Source organism: Capricornis sumatraensis, chromosome 23, assembly GCF_032405125.1.
Source record: "Capricornis sumatraensis isolate serow.1 chromosome 23, serow.2, whole genome shotgun sequence".
NCBI classification, from domain to species: domain Eukaryota; kingdom Metazoa; phylum Chordata; class Mammalia; order Artiodactyla; family Bovidae; genus Capricornis; species Capricornis sumatraensis.
The window spans coordinates 9,484,777-9,498,609 of record NC_091091.1 but is presented as its reverse complement, the minus strand read 5'-3'; the positions used below and the strand labels follow the sequence as shown (position 1 = coordinate 9,498,609).

Here is a 13,833-nt window from a genome sequence, read left to right as displayed (position 1 = left end):
AAGAATCGCTTATTTCACTAAGAACATATCTCACGTCATTTTGTTCCAGGCTAGCACGTGTGTTGCTATGGGACCTGGGCAGGATATGTTTGAAAGTACACAAATCATAGGACGGAAAATATATGACAAAGCAAAGGTAAGCTGTGGGCCCTGCTGCTTTTATCTTTATTCAAAACTATACTTTAAAATCCACTGACAATTTTCATTAGGAAGTTGGTCTTTGTAAGGAAGACAGCAGGAGCTCAAGCTGCACCAAGGAGTCTGAAGGTATGATGCTGTTTAGTGTCAATCAGGAAGGTTGTTTCACATACTGCACAGGAACCTTTCTCTGACTGCTTGTGACTGACTTCCTACAGGAAGTATACTGAAAAGCGAGTAATCAGGAAAACATTCTTTCAGCCAGAGTGCTTGCTTCACACAGTTAAATGATAGATTGTAGTTTTCAATTAATGTAGTATCAGATATGACCAGACTGACCCAAATTCTCAGAAGTCTCTGGGGCCTTTGCCTGCCAAGTCCCCTGACCATTTCCTATCTTTTCTTTGGGGACAAGGTAAAGCTGAGTGGCACAATTTCCAGTTCTTGCAGTTTGCATTCAAATTAGTCCCTGGTCTTTTTTGGTATGGCAAAGATCATCCATCTCATGTTTTCTTTTCTTTTTAAAAGATCTTTTGATGAAGAGAAAATCTGGTTTCAGAGAGCTTACTACCAGTTACTCTATCCTCCTTCCTCTCCTAAATTTCACCTTTCAAGTTTGCTCACATGTTTTGTACCAGCTCAGATGAAGATGTTTCCAGTGGAAAAGACAAAGGATAGCTTTGAGCTCAACCATCTCTAATAAAGATAGTTAAATGTCTGCCTTTTTATAGCTTACCCATGCCTTTAATGAGCATGCCCATCAGTGTGTGTGTGTGTTTATGTAAATATTGTGTCTCAAGGGTTCTAAACTGTTTCAGGAGCAATTAAGGAAGAACAAAAGCACCTTTAAAGACAGAAGACACCAGCCAGCCTAATTGCTGCAGTTTCTTTTTAATTACTGTGGTCTCATCAGCGGATTGTTCTAAATTAACAGATTCTATTTAGGGTGTACACCTGTGACACAATTTGGCATCAGAAATTTGTTACCATTCTGAGCCTAGAGACAGAGATCGGTCCCACATTCTCAGCAAGGCACAACTTTCCTCTCAATCAGGGAGGCAGTCGTACAGGACTTAAGAGACTCAACAACAGCAACAACAACAAAATCAGGGGAGGTGGGCTGCAGCTGGTGTTTCTGAGTTATCTCTTGCGTTCCCACATAGCAGTGGAAACTGGGATGGCAATAGAATGAAAATGAGTTAGATGTCAGGCAAGGGCCCTGGTGCTGAAGCAGGGTTTGCCTCCTCTATTGTAGGATGGAGATGAATAAGAACAAACGTTGCAAGGGAACTCTTTGGTGTTTCAAGGCTTAAGACTTCACTTCCCACTGCCGATGGATCCCTGGTAGATGAGCTAAGATCCCGCATGCCTCAGGCCAAAACACCAAAACACAGAACAGAAGCAATATTGTAACAGATACAATAAAGACTTGAAAGAACACAAGCATTTCTAAATATATTTTAATTCACATTTCCCATAGGATTATAAAAGGAATTCATATTTCTCATAAGATTAAAAAAGCATCAATTGATCCTGTTGGAAAAAAAGACCATCAAAAATGAACAGTGGGTGGGAGAACTGATGCAGATGAAGTGGGTCCTGAATTCTCTCAAGTCCCTCTTTGGTATGAGCCCTGCCAGAGAACTCAAGGACCATGAGAGGGAAAACTCCATGAGAGTCCCTGAGGAAAAACTTGTTCTCTGCAAAGAAGATAATTTGGTCCACCTACTCCTAACCTTCCTTGGTGACTCAGATGGTAAAGAGTCTGCCTGTGATGCAGGTGACTGGGATTTGATCCCTGGATGGGGAAGATCACCTGGAGAAGGGAATGGCTACCCACTCCAGTATTCTTGCCTGGAGAATCCCATGGACAGAGGACCTGGTAGGCTACATGACAGTCCATGGGGTTGCAGAGTTGGACATGACTGAGCAAGGCTTTCACTCCTAGCCTTAAAATTTCTTGACTGTCTTTCCAGTGAGGTTGGAGCATCTTGTGCCATAGCCTGCATTGCTGGAATTTTGTATCTGTGGGCAATAAACCCAGGTCAACAGACTCAGAGCCTTCAGGTTTCTGGGAAGTCACTGTGGGTTTGGCAGAGAGTTGAAAATGCTCTGAGCAGCACAAAACTTGACTGAAAGATGCTTTTCCAAATTGACACTTGTTGGGTAAATGTGTACAGTATTCATTTTAGCTCATCTGCTTTTCATGGTAAGGCTGTGTGGGTTTTCTAGGAACTGTATGAGTCCGCCTCCCAGGAGGTAACTGGGCCACTGGCTTCAGCTCATCAGTGGGTGAATATGACGGATGTCACCGTCTGGCTCAATTCAACACACACAGTAAGTGTCACTGAGTCATACTGATTATGTGCCACAAGGGAAGATCTCTGGGCTGATCTTATTGTTGAAGTTCAACTTCTGTTGCTTTTGTTTAATTGTTTTCCTTTAGGCAAAAACGTGTAAACCAGCGTTGGGCTACAGTTTTGCCGCTGGCACAATCGATGGATTTGGAACCCTCAATTTTACTCAGGGTGAGGTGCAGTCTGATCAGGTTTATGGTTCTAGATTCTGAACTTTAGGATTCTGTTCCCTAACAGGATTTCACGTAGCCAATACATTTACTATTTTAATTTTTAAAATTTAGGGGTAGGTAGGCTTTCCAGGTTTGTACATGATTTCTCCAGGGTCAGTATCTTTCATAATTTAGCTTTCCACTGATTCAGATAAGAATCAAGAGATTCTCTCTGCATTTCAACCTGCAGAGGAATAGTTTTAAATTGGGCAGGAATGGAGTTGGAATGGTGCAGAGCAGGAGTGTCATTTTAACACTCACAATATGAACTGGCCCTTCCATCTGGTTTGTAGTGTCTCTTTCCTGGAATTCTTTATTGGAGCCCAAATTCCTCAGAACAGAAGACTTTAGGAGCATAAAGCATGTGATCCTGGGTCTTCTTCCTGTGTGTATTTCCATGAATTTATAACTGATTATTATAGGTTTAATACTTTATCCTGATTATCACTGTGATAACATGCATTGGAAAGTACACAAAGTTAAAGAAATTGAAAAGTAGTACCAACAGGCAACATTTTGGCTTATTTCATTCTGGTCTTTTATATACATGTATATTTTGGAACCATTAGTTGAAAAAGAAATACAATTGTAACATGATACAGTTGGCATCATCTTTCCTGGCAATGTTTCATCTAGCTTGGTCTAATGTTCTAAAACAAATAATTTTTGATAGCTTTATTAAGATATAATTCACAAAACATAAAATTCATTGGTTTTTAATGTATTCACAGATACATGCAACCATCACTTCTATCAATTTTAGAACATTGTCATTACCTCAAAGAGAAACCCTGTACGTTTTAGCTATCACAGCCCAGTCCCCATCTCTTCCAGACCTAAGAAACCACTAACCTCTATCTCTGTATTTACCTCTTCTGGACATTTTGTATAAGTGAAATCGTAAAAATATGTGGCTTTTTGTGTTGGCTTCTTTCGCTTAGCATCATGTTTTGAAAGCTCATCCATGTTGTAACATAGATTCTAAAATAATCTCATTGCTTTTTTTCTTTTTAAAAATTGTTTTATTGAGGCAGAGTTGATTTCAGTGTAGTGTTAATTTCTTCTGTACAGCAAAGTGACTCAGTTATACACAAATGTGTATATATGTAATGTGATTTTCCCTTGTGATTTATTATAGGATATTCAATATAGTTCCCTATGTTATACAGTAGAATCTTATTTTTTATCCATTCTCTATATAGTCGTTGCATCTGCTAACCCCAAGCTCCCAGTGCAGCCCTCCCCCTTGCAATCACGTCTGTTCTCTATGTCTGTGAGTCTATTTTGTAGATAAGTTCATTTATGTCATATTGTGACTGAATAGTATTTCACTGTATGGTTTTGTCAGATTTTATTTATGCATTCCTCAGCTGATGGACATTTGGATTGTTCTGTTTTGGGCTGTTAGGAATAATGCTGTTATAAATATTGATGTCCAGGCTTTTGTGTGAGCATGTGAGTTCATTTCTTTGGTACATGCCTGGAAGTTGAATTGCTGGATCACTATGGTAAAATTCTATGTTTAATTATTTGAGGAACTACCAGAGTATTTTCAAATCAGTGCACAATTTTATGTTCTCATCAGTTTCTCTCTGAAGATTCTAGTTTTTTCACATCCTCACCAATACTTGTTTTTATCTTCCTTTTTTTTATTCTAGCTACCCTTGGGGTGTGGAGTGGTATCTCATTATGGTTTTGATTGGCATTTTCCTGGGATATTGAGCATCTTTTCTTACGTTTGTTGGCCATTATTGTGTCTTCCTTGGAGAAATACCCGTTCATATATTTTTCTTATTTTTAAATTGGTCTATTTGTCTTTTTATTATTGAGCTGGAAGAGTTATTTGAGAGTCCCATGTGTGCTCTATAAGTAGGTCCAAATATATTCATAGTAATTATATTTTCCTGATTATATATTCTTCTTAGGTTTTGTAGTTAACATAGCTTTTTCCTAGATTATGGGTGTTAGGCTTGGTGGTTTTTAATTGCTCATGTGTGTGTATACACATAATTAAGTGGAGATCAAGAGAGGGTCTTTAGAGACCACAAGTTAAACAGCTGGTGCTTCAAACTGGAGATTTCTTTTATAGCTTTCAAAATAGGAAAAAGATAATTCAGCTCATTGACCTGCATTTAATTATATTTTAAAAATTGGCAACATGGTTGAGAAAGAGCAATAAAAGCAAAACCTGAAAGATGTAGAACATATATATTCTTCTACTCTATCAACCACACTGAGGATCTAATTAAATAATGGCTCCTACTTTAATATGTACAGGAAATTTTACCTCTTCTATTTTGAAAACTGTTTGAAATCATTGAACAGCAAACTTAATAAAATCTCTCCAAGTTCTGAAAGCATTGTTGTACAACATTTGTCAAAATAATGGTATTTTTCAGAGGGTTGCAATCATATTAATTGTAACATTCCTAATAGGGATGACAGAAGGGGATTCATTTTGGGACACTCTTCGGGATCAGGTTCTGGGCAAGCCATCTGAAGAAATCAAAGAATGCCATAAACCAAAGCCAGTCCTCCTTCATACTGGAGAGGTAATGCATTTGGATTATCATGGTGAAATTATTGTTATTTTTAAATTTATGAATTATTAGATATGAATAGGTCTGTGTTGAATAGTAGGTCTGTGTATTATACAAATGTTCCCAAATTAAATTTTTAATATTAAAAATATGGATGCCATAAGTTTAACTCTAAAGAAATAAGGGGTATGATTACTAAATATACTGACTTAGATTTTTACATCCATAGTAAATAACTGAAACAATTAGAACAGAGGAAAAGGAAGAATAAGATTAAGATTTATGAGCACAGAATTTCTCACAGAGAAAGACGTCTCAGGTTATTTTCCACAACTCAGGCAACATTATTAACTAAAGCAATATTCTTTAAATACCCTTTGGAACATGGATTTTCATATTCATGCCAGTGTTCATAATACCATGACTGTTTGATGTAGAAACAATTTTTAAATATAGGTTTTTTTTCTAACATTTACTTAGAAATTCTTCAAGAAGGAGAGGAAATGAAGGAATAGAAGGAATAGACGGAAAGATTCTGTGCTAATCTGACCATGGTAAAGGATATATATTCTCTTGGAGGAGAAAAGTAAGGCAAGACGTAGTAACTGAAGATTCAAAGTGCTATCTAGAGTAAAAAGAGAAGTAATGAAGTTATTCCAAATGATGGTGATTCCTCATTTGTCTTGTATAAGGATAGTCATCATGGTAATATAGGAGAACCCTGGTTATCTGTTACACATTGTGATTCCATAAAGATAAAGCCACCAAAAACTTCATTGATAAGAAAATAATTCCAGGTTAATGGGACACTGGTATCTGAAATTCACATATTAGTACTAGACAGAATATTTAATACCACATGACTTAGGAAAAAATCTATGACTGCAGGATAAGACACCCAAACAACTGGAAACATTTAGTATCCATTAACAAAGGAAATTCTGTGAGCAGCATTGGTCTCTTGAGCAAAGAGAGTGATATTCTCAACACTGTTTTCATGCTTTCTGTTCTTAGCTGTTAAAGCCTCATCCCTGGCACCCAGATATTGTTGATGTTCAGATTGTTACCCTTGGGTTCTTGGCCATCACTGCCATCCCTGGGGAGTTCACGTAAGTTCCTCTTTTTGATTTGGTGAGATTTTGTGATAGTTGTAGATGTGTGTCTGTTGAAATCGCTTCTTATCATGGGCAGATAACCCTGTACTGACTCTTTGTATCCTACTGTGCTATGTATGGCAACAGTGAGAAATATTCCCAACCCTCTTTCGGTGGGGCCTCTGAAGAATACACCTCCTTATGCCTCTTGCTAGTGGGTATCTTGAAGTAAACATAAAAATTTGAGAAGTTATCATTCCAGATTAAAATTATGCAGTGACTTCTTATGTCAGCAGAAAGACTTTAAATAATATTAAAATACAGGAACATGAAACAATCAGTTTAGGTATTCGAAGCACAGAAATGTGTTTTAAATTGGCTCTTTATGCCATATTTCCTGTCTTAGTAAGTAGCAATTTTGTATCTTTCCATTGCTCAGGACCTAAATCTCAGTCATCCTTGAATTCTTTTTCAGTTTTCTCTGCCTTAAATCCCTCAGCTAATTCTGCCTGTTCTATTCAACACTTTCCATCATTCTGCCCCACCCAGCTCCTCCCCACTTGGGTCTGAGTCACCATCACCCCTCCCCTGGATTTCTGCAATAGCCTCCTCACTCTCTTGGCTCTCCCTTACTTCTCTATAGTCTTTTCTCAACATTATAGCCAGAGATATCCCTATAAAGCATACGTTAAATCATGTCACTTACCATAACCTTTCAATAGCTTCCCAACTCTCCAGATAAACCCTCACACCCTTATAATATCCAGCAAGGCCCTCTGCGATCCTCTCTTTAGCAAACTGTCTGATCTGATTTTGTACCACCCTGTACAAAATTAATTTGCCTCAATCACGCCTGCTGCAGCCACGTTGGCTCAGACTACCAAGCATGCTCCTGTTTTAGGGCTTTTGAACTTAAACAGCTCCTTCTACCTGCAACATTTACCCTCCATGTATCTGCATGGCCCACTCTTTCATTCCTTCATTTCTCTGCGGAAAACTCTAACAGAGATGCCAGTCCTGCTTACAGTACATAACATTGTTTCCACCCACCACTGGCCCATGACATCGCTATCACCATCACAACAATGACCACCACCATCCTCTCATCTTTATCCTACTTTATATTCTCCATTGCACTCCTTGTCATCTCACTTTTTTATTTTCTATTGACCATCTTCTCTTCCAAGAATGTAAGCTCCATACTGTTGCATCCTCAGCCATTTGAAGTGGGTCTGGTATAAAGTTAGTAGCTCAGTTGTGTCCCCGGTTACTGTAATCCCCCAGGTTCCTCTGTCCATGGAATTCTCTAGGTAAGAATAATGGAGTGGGTATCCATTCCCATCTCCAGGGGGTTTTCCTGACACAGGGATCTAACCCAGGTCTCCTGCATTGCAAGTGGTTTCTTCACCATCTGAGCTAAATAAATGAATGAAGCCTAAGTTCTCTGTAGGCAGGAATAGTGTACATTCTACTTAGCTGTTATTAACATAGAATGTAACCAATTGTTCACTCAGTGAATGGAAGACAGTTGTGGTCTGCCAGTGATATTCACTGATGTTGTTTTCCTCCTTCAGCTTATCTGCTTTTGGTTTAGGATTAATCTTGAAGATAGGGCAGGGTGGAAAAAAGCTCAACTAGAACTTGCGTTGTTTCTATACACTTACCTGTTGTGTAGCCAGGCTAACGTTTTGGCTCTCCTTACAAGTTTTTGTGTACCTTGCACCTTTTGTGTACCTGTCTGTGTACCTTGCATACATTCTGAATAGGAAACCACTGAGATAATTCTGTTTTCTTGACTCAGGACCATGTCTGGACGAAGACTTCGGCAGGCAGTTCAAGAAGTAAGTTACAAATGAAATAATATACCTATGCATTTTTATTTGGAAAAGAGGAGAAGAATTCCCTATCCTTATGATCTGATACCTTTTAAATTAATCATTGCTAAGATGATAATAGTTTTACACTTCTTGAAAGTGAAGGCTGGAGGTGAATATGAAATATTGATGGCATAAGAATAAAATTTAAAAATATAAAGGAAATATAGTAGGATTAAAATCTTTATTTGTATTTAAGTACTAATAATTTAAAATTGATGAATTTTATGGATTCAGTAGTAAATGACCCCAAGTACATTAATATCTGAAAGTCATATATAAAAAATCTAACACGTTGAAAATTGTGTATTTTATCTATATTTGTGATTTTCTTTATTTCAGAAAGTATTGTCAATGTTTCTAAAATGACATAACCAGCAAAAGTCTTATTATTTGGAGCTGCAAACAGCTACTGTGGTTAGCTAGTAATGCTCCCTTTAGACTTTTTAGGAAATTGATAAAACATCTATATTTTTAGTAATAAAGTTCTGCATCAGCAAATACAATCATTAGGGTGTTCATAGACCCATTGCCTTGCCCAGCTGGAGTGCAGAGTTAAGGCTTTTAACTTTTCACCAAGGACTCTCTGATACTTCTGTATTCCTGGGCAATTTTGATCATTGCAAAAATATTAAGATAGATATCTTATAATAAAAATTCGTATTGATAATTATATGTTAAATATAACAAAAATGATAATACATTTTAAGATGAAGAGTAATTTTAGTGCACTCTCCCCTTTGCCCTAGGAATTTGAAGCTTATGGGATGCTGAATATGACTGTTGTTATTTCAGGTCTATGTAATGTATATACACACTACATTACCACATACGAAGAATACCAGGTAAAGTAAAAAGTTCTCATCATTTAAATGAGTTATACCCTAGTCATAGAAGGAAATGGCAATGGAGAAGGAAATGGCAATCCACTCCAGCACTCTTGCCTGGAAAATCCCATGGATGGAGGAGCCTGATAGGCTACAGTCCATGGGGTCGCAAAGAGTCGGACATGACTGAGAGACTTCACTTTCACCCTGGTCAAGACTATTGTATCAAATGCAGATTTTCTTTCTGGACTTCCTTAATCATGTTTTTTAAGAGATGATTTTGTTTTGGAGCAGGTAAGAAAAGGATAAGCTAGAGGTCATATTTGGGAGTTCTAGGGTGACCATTTCCAAGTTCAGCTGAGAATTCTAGTCTCATTAACTTCCACTTTCCCTGAAATAAATTACTTGGTCAAGGGCACTGGTAATAAGCCTGGGTTATGGCATACAACATTTCTAACTCAATCCATAATGCTTTGGTACCTTAAGCTTCTGTAGAACCTGAGAAAATGCCCATTGGCAGCTGCTATCTAGGGAAAGCACTGGCTAAGCACCTTGCAAATGTAATTTGATGTAATCCTCTCAATTAGCCCTGACTGAAATAGGGTATTATTATAGCGTGATACAGATTAAGAAACAGAGCCTCAAAAAATTAGGGAGGCTGTTGACTGGTGATGTTTTTATTTTGTTTGTTACAAATGGTACAAAATGTAGCCGAAGTACTTTTAAACACCAGTAGCTAAAAATGTGAAAACAGGGTAGAAGTCCATACTTACTAGTTTCTAATACATCTGAAGTATAACTTGGCAATCCATAGTGTGGCACACAGGCTGCCTCTTGACAAATGCTCCGTAATTCCAGCAGTGGAGTCTGCACTGCTGCCCTCTGTTGACTTTACTGAAGGTCCCTGCCTTTGAGTAATTCCTGTTGAATAAAGATTCTTAGCTGGGATAAATTTAGATGAGAATAATAAGTTAGATGAGAATAATTCCATTTTTGCCTTTATCTGTAACTGTAATTTAGCATTATAGTAAAGTAATGCTCAAAATTCTCCAAGCCAGGCTTCAGCAATATATGAACCGTGAACTTCCAGTAGTTCAAGCTGGTTTTAGGAAAGGCAGAGAAACCAGAGATCAAATTGCCAATATCTGCTGGATCATCGAAAAAGCAAGAGAGTTTCAGAAAAACATCTCTTTCTGCTTTATTGACTATGCCAAAGCCTTGGACTGTGTGGATCACAATAAACTGTGGAAAATTCTGAAGGAGATGGAAATACCAGACCACCTGACCTGTCTCTTGAGAAACCTATATGCAGGCCAGGAAGCAACAGTTAGAACTGGACATGGAACCACAGACTGGTTCCAAATAGGAAAAGGAGTACGTCAAGGCTGTATACTGTCACCCTGCTTTTTTAACTTATATGCAGGGCTGGATGAAGCACAAGCTGGAATCAAGATTGCTGGGAGAAATATCAATAACCTCAGATATGCAGATGACATATGGCAGAAAGTGAAGAGGAACTAAAAAGCCTCTTGATGAAAGTGAAAGAGGAGAGTGAAAAAGTTGGCTTAAAGCTCAACATTCAGAAAATGAAGATCATGACATCTGGTCCCATCACTTCATGGGAAATAGATGGGGAAACAGTGGAAACAGTGGCTGACTTTATTTTTTGGGGCTCTAAGATCACTGCAAATGGTGATTGCAGCCATGAAATTAAAAGATGCTTACGCCTTGGAAGGAAAGTTATGACCAACCTTGACAGTATATTAAAAAGTAGAGACATTACTTTGTCAACAAAGGTCCGTCTAGTCAAGGCTACGGTCTTTCCAGTAGTCACGTATGGATGTGAGAGTTGGACTATAAACAAAGCTGAGCGCCGAAGAATTGATGCTTTTGAACTGTGGTGTTGGAGAAGACTCTTGAGAGTCCCTTGGACTGCAAGGAGATCCAACCAGTCCATCCTAAAGGACATCAGTCCTGGATATTCAGTGGAAGGACTGATGTTGAAGCTGAAACTCCAATACTTTGGCCACCTGATGTGAAGGTCTGACTCATTTGAAAAGACCCTGATGCTGGGAAAGATTGAGGGCAGGAGAAGGGGACAAGAGAGGATGAGATGGCTGGATGGCATCACTGATTCAATGGACATGGGTTGGGTAGACTCCAGCAGTTGGTGATGGATAGGGAAGCCTGGTATGCTGCAGTTAATGGGGTTGCAAAGATTTGGACATGAGTGAGTGACTGAACTGAACTGAGGAAATGGCAACCCACTCCGGTGTTCTTACCTGGAAAATTCCATGGACTGAGGAGCCTGATGGGCTATAGTCCATGGTGTTGCAAAGAGTCAGACATGACTAAGCATGCTCACATGTTATTGAGCACTTCTTTCAATTATGAATGTAGGCAACAGATGACAGTAACATTATCAGTACTATGATTTTTGTCATCAATAGGAACCAAGAATATTTTTATATCACACCTAGTCACCACATATATGGAACTATCTTTTATTCTCATTGAAAGTGAAAGTCACTCAGTTGTGTGTGACTCTTTGCAACACTATGGACTATACAGCCCATGGAATTCTCCTGGCCAGAATACTGGAGTGGGTAGCCGTTCCCTTCTCCAGGGGATCTTCCCAACCCAGGGATCAAACCCAGATCTCCCACACTGCAGGTAGATTCATTACCAGCTGAACTACCAGGGAAGTCTTTTATTCTCGTTGCTATTTTAAAATCAGAGAGCTAAGAACAAATAATTTCACAATTTGTATGGAAATACAAAAAACCTCGAATATCCAAATCAATCTTGGGAAAGAAGAATGGAACTGGAGGAATCAACCTGCCTGACTTCAGGCTCTACTACAAAGCCACAGTCATCAAGACAGTATGGTACTGGCACGAAGACAGACATATAGATCAGTGGAACAAAATAGAAAGCCCAGAGATAAATCCACGCACCTATGGACATCTTATCTTTGACAAAGGAGGCAAGAATATACAATGGAGAAAAGACAATCTCTTTAACAAGTGGTGCTGGGAAAACGGGTCAACCACTTGTAAAAGAATGAAACTAGATCACTTTCTAACACCAAACACAAAAATAAACTCAAAATGGATTAAAGATCTAAACATAAGACCAGAAACTATAAAACTCCTAGAGGAGAACATAGGCAAAACACTCTCCGACATAAATCACAGCAGGACCCTCTATGACCCACCTCCCAGAATATTGGAAATAAAAGCAAAAATAAACAAATGGGACCTAATTAAAATTAAAAGCTTCTGCACAACAAAGGAAACTATAAGCAAGGTGAAAAGACAGCCTTCAGAATGGGAGAAAATAATAGCAAATGAAGCAACTGACAAACAACTAATCTCAAAAATATACAAGCAACTCCTGCAGCTCAACTCCAGAAAAATAAACGACCCAATCAAAAATGGGCCAAAGAACTATATAGACATTTCTCCAAAGAAGACATACAGATGGCTAACAAACACATGAAAAGATGCTCAACATCACTCATTATCAGAGAAACGCAAATCAAAACCACAATGAGGTACCATTTCACTCCAGTCAGAATGGCTGCGATCCAAAAGTCTACAAGCAATAAATGCTGGAGAGGGTGTGGAGAAAAGGGAACGCTCTTACACTGTTGGTGGGAATGCAAACTAGTACAGCCACTGTGGAGAACAGTGTAGAGATTCCTTAAAAAACTGGAAATAGTATTGCCTTATGACCCAGCAATCCCACTGCTGGGCATACACACCAAGGAAACCAGAATTGAAAGAGACACATGTACCCCAATGTTCATCACAGCACTGTTTATAGTAGCCAGGACATGGAAGCAACCTAGATGTCCATCAGCAGACGAATGGATTAGAAAGCTGTGGTACATATACACAATGGAATATTACTCAGCCGTTGAAAAGAATGCATTTGAATCAGTTCTAATGAGGTGGATGAAACTCGAGCCGATTATACAGAGTGAAGTAAGTCAGAAAGAAAAACACCAAATACAGCATACTAATGCATATATATGTGGAATTTAGAAAGGTGGTAATGATAACCCTGTATGTGAGACAGCAAAAGAGACACAGATGTATAGAACAGTCTTTTGGACTCTGTGGGAGAGGGAGAGGGTGGGATGATTTGGGAGAATGGCATTGAAACATGTATGATATCATATATGAAACGAATCACCAGTCCAGGTTCGATGCATGATATTGGATGCTTGGGGCTGGTGCACTGGGATGACCCAGAGGGATGGTATGGGGAGTGAGGAGGGAGTAGGGTTCAGGATGGGGAACACATGTATACCTGTGGCAGATTCATGCTGGTGTATGACAAAACAAATACAATATTGTAAAGTAATTAACCCCCAATTAAAATAAATAAATTTATATTAAAAATAAATAAAATCACAGTAGTTATTAGATCTACAAGATCTTGTTATTCAAGGGCATCACATAGAAACACAAACATTGCTCTGTCACAAAGCTAGTTTATTATTTGATTTCATTTAATGGGTTTCCTTTGTCTACCCTTGTATTTTATTTTATTTTATGTGTTTAGAAACATTACTATTAGTGGGGTCCATTGCCTCAACAGTCTGCCAAAGGAGACCATGGTACAAATAGTTAGAAACTCCTGCTAGCTCGTCTCCTGGTTAGAGACATGCGAAAATTAGTATTAATTAATTAATTGATTTATTCACTCATTCATTCAACAGAGGTGTTTTGTGACAGATACTGTATTAGCCACTATCTGGGCATGACAATGGTTATGAATCTG

The 13,833-nt window shown here is 38.4% G+C and overlaps 1 protein-coding gene across 1 annotated transcript in view; it reads left to right on the top strand.

Moving 5' to 3' along the window:
* Positions 1-13,833, top strand: part of ASAH2 (N-acylsphingosine amidohydrolase 2) — a 66,139-nt gene that overhangs the window by 35,329 nt on the left and 16,977 nt on the right. The window contains exons 9-15 of the mRNA XM_068961778.1: positions 50-136; positions 2,371-2,475; positions 2,585-2,666; positions 5,144-5,259; positions 6,262-6,356; positions 8,143-8,182; positions 8,965-9,060. Of these exons, the coding sequence (XP_068817879.1) occupies positions 50-136; positions 2,371-2,475; positions 2,585-2,666; positions 5,144-5,259; positions 6,262-6,356; positions 8,143-8,182; positions 8,965-9,060 (621 nt within the window). The remainder of the gene's footprint in view (positions 1-49; positions 137-2,370; positions 2,476-2,584; positions 2,667-5,143; positions 5,260-6,261; positions 6,357-8,142; positions 8,183-8,964; positions 9,061-13,833) is intronic.